Raw genomic sequence first — 12,521 nt, 5'->3', positions numbered from 1 at the left:
ATGCATGAGAGTTTGATCTGTGAACAAGTCTCCCTGAGCGGTTAAAAATAGAGAGATATTGAGGACACACCATGGCCATTGCTATGCACCCACGCTCTGCCTTTCACGTGTTCGCTTTCTTCAGAAACAAGATGCTTCTTAATAATTTTTTAACTGACAACCGATTGTGCAGTTTTCTTTAGAATGGTAGTTTTTGGCTTACCGTTTGACCGACATTGGAGAGTTTTCGTCTGGGACTATGCTCGACTGATGCAGGCACAGCAACATCGCCGTCTTCAACCATCGGTGGCGTGGAATGAGTCAATCCGTTGGATTGACTCTTTGGGGGAAGAACTTCTTGATTCTCAGTTGAAACCTCTTCTGAAATGTTTGTTAAGGAAACTTAAAGAATAGGTTGCTTATTAAAAATACTGAATTTCTTCTTTTATAAAAGAAAAAGAATAACGCAACCTTTGAAACATTTTGATCACTGTAAAGTTTAATTCGAATGACGTCACCTCAGGATACAAAATATTATGAACCACATTTATGAAGGTTTCAAAAAAACTGTCACCTTGTTCATGACTTCCATCCTTTTTCACAGGGGATTTAGGTCTCGTCGGCGACGAGGCGTCTTCCTCTGCCTTCTCGTTGCTTGAGCCTCTGGACAGTGCTTTCTCCACAAAGGGATTCTTCCGAGCCGTCTTGAGAAGCACCGAGGCCAACGTGCTATGCATACGGACCGTATCGCATAGGAGACCGTAGACCACCAAAGGCTCTCCCTGGAAGATTGATGGATGCACGGTAGGGGACTGAAGGACTTCCACTCCGTACGGTAGTTTCCAGTCCAGACGGATATCACTAATACAAGGCTGGAGGGCGTGCTTTAACGTACTCAACACCTGATCGAAAGAAAAACACCCATTATTGTTAGTGGTTTAAAGAATAACTGTCTTTGGATTCGAAGTAATGTTATTTCTTGGTTATAAAAATCAAAAATTTCCGAAAAGTAGTCTTCATTGATACGTGTGACGACATAATATGCGTGTGCAATGTTTTAAATTCCAACTTGTAAAATTCAGAGTGCAGTCAAAGCGGAATGTGCACATCCATTTTTACGGAAGTTCAAAATTTGAAATAAACACAAATGTTTCATGCCATCTCTGGAAATTTTACAATGGTGATGCATTGGGCTACAGCTAAAAAGCATGTGACATTTAACTTCCTGTAAGGATATTTTCATCTTTTAATCAACTGAAAAATTCAATTTCCAGACAGGATAATTGAAAATTTAAAAAATGTTTGCCTGGGGTTTATCCTTTATATATTTTGTTTAGACATTGTTTGAGATTTGTCGGGACTGTATAGTTTGAACACAAAAATGAATCCTCATTTCAGCATCCGTATAAAAAAAAATATTTTTCCAGACTGAAAGCTTCGATGGAAGGCCACTGAAGAGAGAAGGAATCTATTTTGAAATTAAACTCAAACAACGCAGACGCAAAATCACACACGTCAGTGGGTTCATTCCTGGTAACTTTTTTTTTCAGTCCGATTTTTCCCTGAAAATTCCGAGGCCTCGGAAAATCGGAGCCTTAACAGATCAGTTGCTATCGTCTCTGCTTGCATGGAAGGTTCGGGTGAGCAATAGCCTTTGGCGACCTTTTGAATGTCAAAACCAAACCTCTCCTTGTGGCCAGCGAACCCACAGAAGACAACTTCGGCCAAACATTCTGCGTCTCAACAAGATGTTGCCAAAGCGATGCTTAAAAAATAACTTCAGTTTAAATTACAAATAAAAATCAAACAAAAAGAAAATATATATTAAATTTGATCACACTTCATGCATAGCACTTCATCCCCAAACCAAACCACATATAAAAGGATTCTTTTTTATAATACATAAAGCAACTGAAGTAGAATCCTGCAGGAAACTCCTGTCTGGAAACTAAGTGCAATGTTCTAAGATGATTCAAATCGGTTTAGTGACAAAAGCAACTCTTGAAAGTGCCTGACTGAAAGAAAGCTTTGAAAAATGCTCCCCAGGTAAGCGCCGGATTTGGGTTAGAATAATCCTTCGCCAATTTTACAAGAAATGGCCCATCCGTCTGTGAATTATTTATCGATGCTTTGGGCCTCCCTGTATTGATACCGATGTGTCTTACACGCAGCTGTAATGGGATATAAAACGGCCGTCTTCCATGTAATAAGATGCTACGTATTCCCTGTAGACCGTTGTCTGGCTATTGCAATGCATAGGAGATGAAACGCTTTAGCTCTGGGTGATTAGCAAGACGTCCTGAACCGATGCCAACCCTGGATGAGGTCGAAATCGCCGTGATCTTAAAAACACTATTCCAAGCATCTCATTTGAATAACCGACCGATTTTGAATCGGTGGCAATGTGGCTGAGATCCGCTCGCTATTAAAAGTGGAAATCAAAAGTAAACAAGCTGGGTGAGGACGGGGAACTCAGATCTTATTTGACTAGGAACTCCAATAGCTTAGAGTTTAAGTTATGTTACATTCTAAAATCAACCCCAAAAGACAGCAAATAAAGTATTTGGGAAACACCTTAGTGGGTCAGCTATCTCCATCGAACAGGCCCAATTTATTGTCATATAGGTAAAATGACAGCCCGTGAACACTGACAGTTATAGCATATATGAGGAAGTAAAATTCTATTTTAACAGGCCTTATCCTATCCGAAATATACAGTACGCTGTGCTCAAACTAGATATTAATTTCTACCTGTGCAGCTCGTTGTTCTAGCAAAGGTCACGATGAAGGGAAAATTTCCAATTTTGTGTCTATCGCAACTTTTTCCCTCCTATCGACCTACACAACATGATTGCAACATTTGACGCGTACGACTACTGCCACTCTACACCTCAGAGACAATAAATCCACGGCCTAAGCGATCTGCACTCTAAGAGCACCGACGTACGAGTCAACAATATCATTTTTTTATACTACCTCGTTCTATGTCCTTGGGGTCCTCGCAAAAATGATCTAGACTCCGGTAAAGATACGCCGAGAACGAAACTGCCTCAGTTCAGTGCATCTTGATGGGGGTGGTTAATGGAGAAACGGGCTCCCTCAGAGACATAGATGTCTCCATGAGAACAGCTGAAAGTGATTGGGACGACCCGATACCTGGGCTGGTATGACGGTCTGAAAGACAGGTTCTCCCTCGAGCTACAAGGGTTGGTATTATGACCACTTGTTTGCATCCATTATGGCTTAAAGTGTTCGACAAGTCTCATTCAAGCATAGCATGTTCTTATATTTGATCCTGACTCAGTAATCCCACAGGTAACACTGCCTGTTCGAAGCAAAATGAACTTTAGCATTCTACTTGGCTTGAAAAATACTTGTAACAATAAACAGCTAAAATTTGTGTCAGTGCTTTTCCTGTAAAGTAGTGGTTTAAGCTTCGCACACAAGCTGTTACTAAAGAGACAACGCTGATATTACAGACAATTAACCGCACAAATTGACTTCTTTAAACCAGTCGGTCGTTTGCAAATAATCTCCCAAGTGTGATTTCAAATGAAGAGTCATATTTTAAAGGGGAGTGAAAATATTAAGCATGACTTGAAAAACAGGATTCAAATTCTAGAAGCGAAGTGTGTAGTAAATTTTAATTTCTTGAATGAGTCAGTCGTATTTGAAGTTCTTTCTCCAAAGGATTTGATGATAAAGGGTTTGAGCGTGTAAAATACAGACTCTTTCATACAGACTAAATTAAATACAATGATTGCGTCAGAAACCTTTATTACAAAAAGGTCAGGAATTTCGTGATTAGCAAAAGGCGAAATATCACAATAATGGTAGTCTAATGATACACCAAACATATCTCTACTTTAAAGAGTATTCTTGACATTTAGAAAGAACCCTTGAGAATATTTTCTGGGCCTTACTTTCCCAGAAATCGTGAGTCCTGTGGTCCATTCGAACATCAATAAGGCTCTTGACAACCACCATGGTCTCTATATATAGGCCTTTACGTCTGAGACGGGTCGCTGAAACACTTCCCCCTTATCGCTGAAGAGTATTATTTCAACCGTTTCAGTCGACGACAATATAGCTTACACAAATGATCTGACGTCATGGTAGCTAGACGTGAGAGTGCGTCTATATGCCAAGGTCGTAGTTGTGTAAATTCAATTGATTCTTATTATTTTATTCACAAACTAACCCAGCAATAGTTTTGAGTTACATGACGCAAATCGCGCAAGATGGAAATCTATAGTAACAATGCATACGTGTCGTCGCCCACACTACGGCAATATTCTGATGTTGAACTCGGTGGTCAATCCAAACGAACGACTGAAAATGCTCTTTATAATAAAAATAAACCCATCAAATTAAAACATGCCAGTTAAGACTCATTTTGTTAGATCGGGTTACGTTCCTCTATTTCTGTATTGTATGTAGGCATGTTTATGTGAGGGTCCGCATGTACAAACGAAGTATAACGCTGAGTGTCACTTTTACCAAGCTGCTTTGATTATCATTGTAAAAGTCTTGCTCCTACTCTATCGGCCTTTTCTAGTACACGTATTTTATTATAAAATAGGCCAGTAAATTTTGGCATAATTATACTGACAATACAGCGCAGCATGACAACAGTCACCATATCTCAGTCGTTTCCTTTCAGACTTGATTGAATCTTATATTCCTACATAGAGAAACATCGAACGATCTATACTAAACGGGTTAGAGAAAGTGGGACTTGCGATTCCGCGATACTAAATTCTATTTTGACATTATCGGGTGCAAATAAAAGAAAAACTTTTTCGTCGAAGTGGTTCTTCGATAGTGGCAAGACCACCACCATATGTGGAGGTCACTATTTTTATCAGTAGTCTTGTAATGCAACGCTATGGCTAAAGATGCACGGTCGCTCTCCAGGTAACAAGTGAACAACGTGTAGCCTATCTACCACGGTCGTCACCTTTCAAATAATCACAATGACTTCACTGACTATACTTCAAATAATTATTACGATTTTTGGCCTTTCCATACCCACCTTCATATGTAAAACTAACACCCAGAAGGCGTTTGCACTTGCGTAGACGTGATCCTACGTACCGGTACTTACCTTGCTTTGCATGCGGTCTTTGATGGCTATGAATTCAGCACGCCCTCTACCGGCCCGTGCCATGCCCTTCACTAGTCGTTTGGAGACGTTCTCACCAACACCAAATGTATGAACTCTGTAGAAATTGGATTCAGTGAACAAGAACCACAAAGGCATAATTCAAGGCGAAGCAATGACTCTTAAACCTCCTTATCAGGAGACTAAATATACTTCGGGAAGTCAGCCAACAAAGGCAACGTATCGAGCCAATTATCGCGCTGTCTGTCTGAGACGGGTATCTCTTACGATCTTAAATTACAGTGAATCAATCTTCTCCGATTGCCAATTGAGTGCAAACAGACAGCAACAAACTACCTAAACTGATCACATTTCCCTCAAGAATTTCTTTTCACACCACATACATACAGTGTCTCCTCATTTGCAGTTCCAAAAACCACCAGACGATTTTCTAAAAAGGATCATCCCCGGTAGAGGTCAGTCATTTCGTCATTCTGACCGATGAGAATGTGCTGATGGAACTTTGTTGAGATTGGGAAATTCCATTTTTTAAAGGTTTTGGATAAAGGTCAAATTGAATATTGGTGATACTAAAGTGAATCATGACTACTGTAACTTTAATATTAAATAAATTTTGGATATAACTTGGTGTAAATATATCCTGTCTTACCTTGTGTGCCTAGAATGACTCCGGACTAGATCTAGTATATCTCCAGTATTGTTGACTCCGCCATCTGTAAGGACGAATAACTGTCTTGGCCATCCTCTGGTAACAGGTTGGTGATAGATCCACAAGAGTGGAGCTAAAAGACTAGTTCCACCCATATCGGCTCTCATTTTGGTGATGTTGGAACTGGCTTCTCGTACGTTGGACTGCGTGTAGGCTCGGCTACACTCAAACAGCGGTTTGAATGACGAACCGAACCCGATGATGTTGAAATGGCAGCATGTTGGTAGACTCTTTAAAAACATCATAAGTGTTTCCCGGGCGTTGGCGATATATTCGCCACTCATGCTGCCACTACGGTCAATCATGAAGATATATTCGCCTTGGATATCGAAGCGATAGGGCAACATCTGACGGGCCAGGACGTCAAAATCGGGGCAATAGTTCAGCATCGAGACGGCATTATGCATTATATCCTTATGCATTCGATTCAATAATTCTCGTCTTTGATCGCTTTCTGTACTCTCCCCAGTTCTGAAATATTCCTGCTCCACTTTGACGAAATTCTCGTACTCAGCCGGGCTCATGTCGCCGTGTTCGAGGATGACGATGGGCAGGTGGGGCTTAGGTGGGTGAAGAATGACCTCAAGGTCACGGTCCATTGAATGGGGCTCAGCTAAAGTCACAAACACATCTGAAGCGTTCTCGGCGTAAGGATCGGCATCTACTCGGATGGCGTGAGTAGACGAAGATACACCTGCAAGAAGGGTGGGTGCTTTCACCTCTAACTGAAACTCAAAGTCATACTCCTTGGATGTGTCACTGACCTCCTCAGCAATATCGATCAAGGATCTAAGGATAAACTGATGGTGTGATGCAGCAGCTAGGCTTGGCTTGGCTTTAGGGCGCGAGGAATGGGCACTGCTCTTTCCTTCTGAAGGCACAGGCTCACGGACAAACCGAGGGGTGAAAATATTTGGCAGTTTCATCAACACTTCTCCCGATTGACCAGTTTGAAGTAGAGATGAAATGCACATGAGTATGGTGACCGTCCCGTGGGGTCGAATGGTACCGAGATTGGCACAAAATACACGGGTACTATCATACTCAGTCAAGGCAAACTTTCCAGGTGGGATATAGGTGTGATGGCTGCTGTTACGAGACGCAGCAGGCGAACCAGTTAAGATTTCGTCGTAATGTTCAACTTCGCATCGATCCTTCACGTGCACGCTGATGTTCCGTCCCTGAGACATACGCGCTTCAAATCCCGTCACTGACGTATTCTCGTCCAGAGCAAGACAGAAGACGCCCTCAACGACGTGATCCTCATCGTTGAAGTAAGTCAAGGATGAAGTGAGACCAAGCGACAAACCGTTGAGGCACGTCGACACCCGCGTCGCCTGTAAAGCCAGGGGCGACCGGGTATGTCTGTCAATTAGTCCGGGCATCTTTGTAGTTGGCTAAATTGCTCCGGAAACACGTACAACGGCTGTACGGGAATGTCCTGAGGAAAAACAATTTGCCCACCTACTCATTAAAACTCTCACTGAAAACCGCTCAAAGACCGAGAGGGGAACGTTGGAGTTTTCCCTGTGAGGCCAGAATTTCGATAATCTGTAGGGATAGTTTGTCCAAGCGTGAAAATCAGCAACGCATCTCTAGTAAGAGCGTGATGTTCAACTGCATAACCTCAGATCACATGCATCTTAAACTGTCTGTCATGACAGTCTGCATGCCTGGACAAGTGTAGACACGCTCTGCAACGCTTTCCTGGCCAAAGTGTGCCAACTCATGACGTCATCAAGGGCTCTGAACATCCTCCTATATACATTATACAGTACTTCATGCAGGGTTGTTGATAACGTCATCATGACGTCAACCTCCGAACCCCTCAAGCGTTTTAATTGCCTTAATCCATGTTCATGTACAAAAATGCAACAGTTGGGTGGCATAAGGGTGTAATTTAGTTCGAATGAATACACAAGAAAAGAAACGTTGCTTGTTAGAATCAGTTCGGCGTGGGCGGCGAGGCTGTAAGTAGTTAAGTCGTACTGGAAAAAATGAAGAATTGGTCAATCCTCAATTTAACGTTCCTGAAGACCGCCTGGCGGAGTTTATGGTCAGTTTTTCTTCCACAAACTTACAAGATTGGTCAAAAATCTGTAGGACAAATTTGAAGAATGTTCGGTCGATGAAATTAACTGTACGGTCCATGACTTGGCAACGGTATTGTCCCTTTTATTACCGGGTATTGCATCATTTGATTGGCAGTCAGATGTATTTACCTCACGTGATAACACAATCGTTAATAATGATCAACTGTTGGGGTTTTCATTCTTAGATTTCAAGAATAAATTAGCTTTCACAATCACAAAAATAATAACAACTTCAGTGAACATTTTTTCACAGGTAATAACTTCAATCAATTTTGTCCAACAAATTGATAACTTTTCTCCTGCACACCCGAATCCAAACAGTGCTGTGGTGAGATCTTGTTTAAAAACGGAATTTAAATGAAAGAACAGAAAAAAACTCACTGTATTATGCAGCTTGTCCTTTCCCTGGACCCAGATAAATACAGTTTCTTAGCAGACACGTTGTTATCCACTTGAAATGTCCCAGGGGTACTTCTTCCTTGCTGTGCTAGCGCTCAGGAAAGGCGAATAGAAAATGACTGGACGTGTCTCGATCTGAAAACATAAGGTAAAAAGATAACAACTTTGTTGTCAAGAGAACACGCTTGCCGACTACTGTTGAATACCCTTTCGCTATTATTAGAGAAATCTGATATCATAATGCAGACGTACTCCCACTAGACAGACATATATAGAGATAATGGATGAAAACGGGAGCAAAATCCAAATTTTTGAATTTGAGGAAAATGTACCAACAAAGCAATGACCAGCGTATGAAAAATCCAACTCACAGTGGAGCATAATATGCCTATCAGAAAGATTAACAGATTCCACACTCCCTGAAAGAAAAAAAAAAAACCTTAACCATCCCTTTTTTCAAACGTATCATGTTTCAAAAGAGGGACTTCTGTGTAATCTAACACATACATGGTTTTACTTGAGTAAATATTTAATTATATGATTATATTCTTAATTATGTAATTAGTTATGCGTTCCACTTGACTGACCTGGCGTAAACGTACTGTAGAATGACCTATCGTGACCTATCGAAAGAACAACGCTATACGGCGCACACTTTGTCTACTTTTAGATGGGTACAAGTCCGCTAAACCCTACCCAAATCATATAAGGTTTATGGGTTAGAATAAATTAAAATACCTTTTACAGCTTCAAAATTTAGTGATTATTTTTTAAAGTTCTTTCTAAAAATTCCTATTTCCTGTAATACAACCCAGAAGAATAACATTTTATGGTGAATTCTCATTGAATAGACTGACTCAGCCAATTACCTCCAACAAACCAGGAGTGGCATGAGTAACTGGTGAACATTTCAAGATTGGGAAAAGACTTGAACATCTGAAAAAAGTTGCTGGAGATAATTACTTGTTTGATGAATTCTGTGTACAGACCATATAAGACGGTGCACTTTATCGAGATGTGCTGGATCAGAAATAACCTGTCTTTTCAGCAGCCAGTTTCAGGACCAACCAATCAATGAAAGGAATAAATTGACCAAAAATCCTTTTATTTGTCAGAAGCTTTTTCAAAAAGAGTAATCCTTCAAGGAATTACTAAACTTCAAAACTACTGAGAATATACTTCCAACACCTTGATAAAATGACTCGGCGACAGAACAACCACTTCAGTAACCTACTTCAATCAATCATTAATTCATCTGACCTCCTTGAATGAAGCTAGGATGATTACCACAACCAGACAGTGGGCTAAATATAGACCCGGCAGGTGTTCCATTATGCATCATTTTCAATTCTGTCAAATCTCAATGGCGGTCCCGTCATATGTTTGTCCCACAATCGCGGGAAAATAAACGCAGAATCTCAAATATTTCTCACCTTTGGCTTCAGTATGAAAGCATCATTTCCCTTGCGACATTGCTGCTTTTGTCTCCAACACTGTTAAATGCCTCGGTCATAAAGTACATTTAAGCGGAGGGCGTTGTCACGCCGCATCCTTGCTTGCTCATTGTAGTCGTCAAGGTTGTTAGAGCTTGTGGGCGATGTGTTCCTTATTACATGTATTGGGTACAATGCGCGTGCGAAAATGGCTGCTCTGTGTGGGTCTTTTCACCACACTGGTGCAACGGAAATAAGTCAACAAACATCGTCCAGTGCGGCGAGTGCCGAAAAAACAGAGCGAACTCATTTCTTGGGGAAGCATAGGCTGATTAGTCATTCATGACAGACAGTGTTTATGCACTGACGCCTTTGCTCAGTCTGTTTGGAGTGGCATTTGCCTTCGTCTGAAATGACAACATGTATGCAACGAGCAACATTTATTCGTGATTCGAGACTTCATCTGCTATTACTCCATTTACAATGTGTGGCATTAACGCGGGTGCGTGAACAAATTTAGAAACAGCCTTTACGTTTGAACAGACTTAATTCTTGTTAAAAGACGAAAGAGGTGAGATCTATGCGCTTCAGTGCTCGCAAATCTCTTCAGCACCGGGATGCACTAAGTTGGAAAGTCGTGGGTCAAGTGCACTGTTGTCAGGCATTAAATGTTGAAGTTTGATCCAAATTGCATTCGTAAAATCGTCAGCGCGTGTGCAATAAGTGATTTCAAGAAGAGGAGAAGTTTGTGAACCTGTGGCAGCAAACCATGTACCCATTCCAATGGACCTTAGGGAAAGGAGCAAGCCATTTTTTTTTATCTTGTTCATCGAATTTGTTGTACAAATTATTCACAGTTAAATGGCATGGTATTTGACTATTTTAGAATTCATGTGATTTCCGAGCCTCCCTTTAATTTTTTTCTACAGGTATATCTAGCGTAAATACTAAAAGTATCTTTTATCACAAATTTGAAATTATTCATCCGAGCAGACTGGTACTGATTTGACGGGAAATATCAGCTATTCTTTTATTACTACTTTCAAGTCCCAGAAATGAAGAGTGAACCTCAGTATCAATTTCAATATCGCCGACCCATGAATATAAATTTCATTGGGATACCAGTCACGTGAATAAAATAAGAATGAAAGCTGATGTTGGCGCATGTGAACGGATGGCTGAAGCCGATAACATAATTCATATACGGGTGTATATCGCATAAGTAAGGATGTTCGTTCGCACTTCAGTGAACATTTGATTTCATCTGTTATTGGATCAAACATTTTTGGTCTCAATAAAGTTAAGTTACCTTTAATGCTTAGTTGTTCTGTATCGGTGAAGAAAAACCACAAATATAAAAAATTACGACATCTGAAAAGATATATGGAAGGGAGTAATAATGTTTATACTCTTAACATTTCAAGTAAACTTGTCTGAAACTGCATTTCCAAAACACCAACGTCAATGGTTTTCGGCCAAGACTTTCCATAGTAGTACCAAGTGAACAACTAACTCCGACTCCTCATGACTTCCTCATGGCCAAATAATTGATGAAATATCGAAAAAATATCTCAAGGTCTCACAAAATTACAGAATATTCAAAATGCTTGCCCAAAGCATGTCAACTCATGACGGATTTACGTACCGGTACATTTTCTTACCTCTAGCCTAGTGTCTCTTTGATACGCCTATGAGATGTTCGAGTCCTTCATTAAGGTAACATCTTCAGCTTCAGTACACTCTGCTCAAATGATGCACCTTGCTTCCTCATCTTCGTATTCAGCTCTCAAGTCAAGCCGGCAGTCTGCATCTATGAGACACCACTCACGCAATGACGTCATCCACGGAACGGTGGACTTTACCGACGCGTCGATGTGTATGTGGTTTGTGATCGCTCTGATAGTCTGGCTGAAATGTCAGGGGCCATTAAGGGGGGCAGGGGCAAGACCAGTCACTGTAAAAAAAAAAAGACATCAGTGAGAGTGATTACACACGAACGAAGCCGGCAATGTACAAACAGGTGTGTCTTATAAGTGCCTACTTAAAGATGCAGCGTCTTGCACACAAACCACTGCCTTGTTTACGGAGACATCGTGTGTACTTAAGGTTTATTAATGTTTAATCGATGACTTTCACAAAGCACACTGTGAGTTGATTAAAGATAAAGGGTCAAGTAGGAACCACTTGCTCACAGTTCTGAAAAATTAACCGAAACGTCTGCAGAATATTAAGTATAAATGTGCCGCTATTTCAAGCAAAGCGTTAATAACACAAAAATATTGGTTTTTAGAAAATTTATGATAAAATGATAAAACGAACCTTTACTTTTAATAAATAAAAATGAACAAAGTGGATGTTGTATTACCATGCCAGGGATTTAGTCTGTTTCCCATTATCGTACTATGAAACATTTCAATTATCACCACAAGCAAAAGCATGTCATCAACACTGATCTAAAAGCTGGCTCAATGGTTGTTTATAACAAACCTGCGACGACTGTTCAAGTTCAGTGTAATCATATGTGAACCTTACAGGTTGTCAACGGCTATTGCAGTTGGTCCCAGGAGGTAACACAATTTCCTGCGCAGTCGATTCCGAGAATCGATACCGAAATGCGATATTAATAAATGCCCTACAGTTTCTTCCACCATATGCAAATGACCAAACCTACCTCATGCTCAAGGAGAATATAATACTCGATTTGTCACAATCATAGCACAGGATCACGGCCATTGGCCAATCACGCCGCGCCCCTTGCCCTTGACATTTAAGCATCGATGTAC

At 40.7% G+C, this 12,521-nt stretch overlaps 1 protein-coding gene across 6 annotated transcripts in view; it reads right to left on the bottom strand.

Annotated features, from left to right (window-relative positions):
- Nucleotides 1-12,521, bottom strand: part of LOC110978951 (von Willebrand factor A domain-containing protein 5B1-like) — a 31,508-nt gene that overhangs the window by 5,901 nt on the left and 13,086 nt on the right. For 2 of the 6 annotated variants that reach the window (XM_022234314.2, XM_022234315.2), the window contains exons 2-7: nt 11,400-11,692; nt 8,288-8,440; nt 5,754-7,254; nt 5,087-5,201; nt 554-881; nt 203-360 (exon numbers count right to left, since the gene is read on the bottom strand). In XM_022234314.2, the coding sequence (XP_022090006.2) occupies nt 203-360; nt 554-881; nt 5,087-5,201; nt 5,754-7,198 (2,046 nt within the window). In that variant the 5' untranslated portion in view covers nt 7,199-7,254; nt 8,288-8,440; nt 11,400-11,692. Of the gene's footprint in view, nt 1-202; nt 361-553; nt 882-5,086; nt 5,202-5,753; nt 7,911-8,287; nt 8,441-9,738; nt 10,146-11,383; nt 11,693-12,521 lie in introns of all 6 variants that reach the window. The other 4 variants (XM_022234318.2, XM_022234320.2, XM_022234316.2 and 1 more) reach the window with 4 other exon arrangements.

Source organism: Acanthaster planci, linkage group LG16 (genome assembly GCF_054643075.1).
Source record: "Acanthaster planci isolate LZ-2023a linkage group LG16, COTS_SCS, whole genome shotgun sequence".
NCBI classification, from domain to species: Eukaryota; Metazoa; Echinodermata; class Asteroidea; order Valvatida; family Acanthasteridae; genus Acanthaster; species Acanthaster planci.
This window is presented reverse-complemented; position numbering and strand designations above follow the sequence as displayed.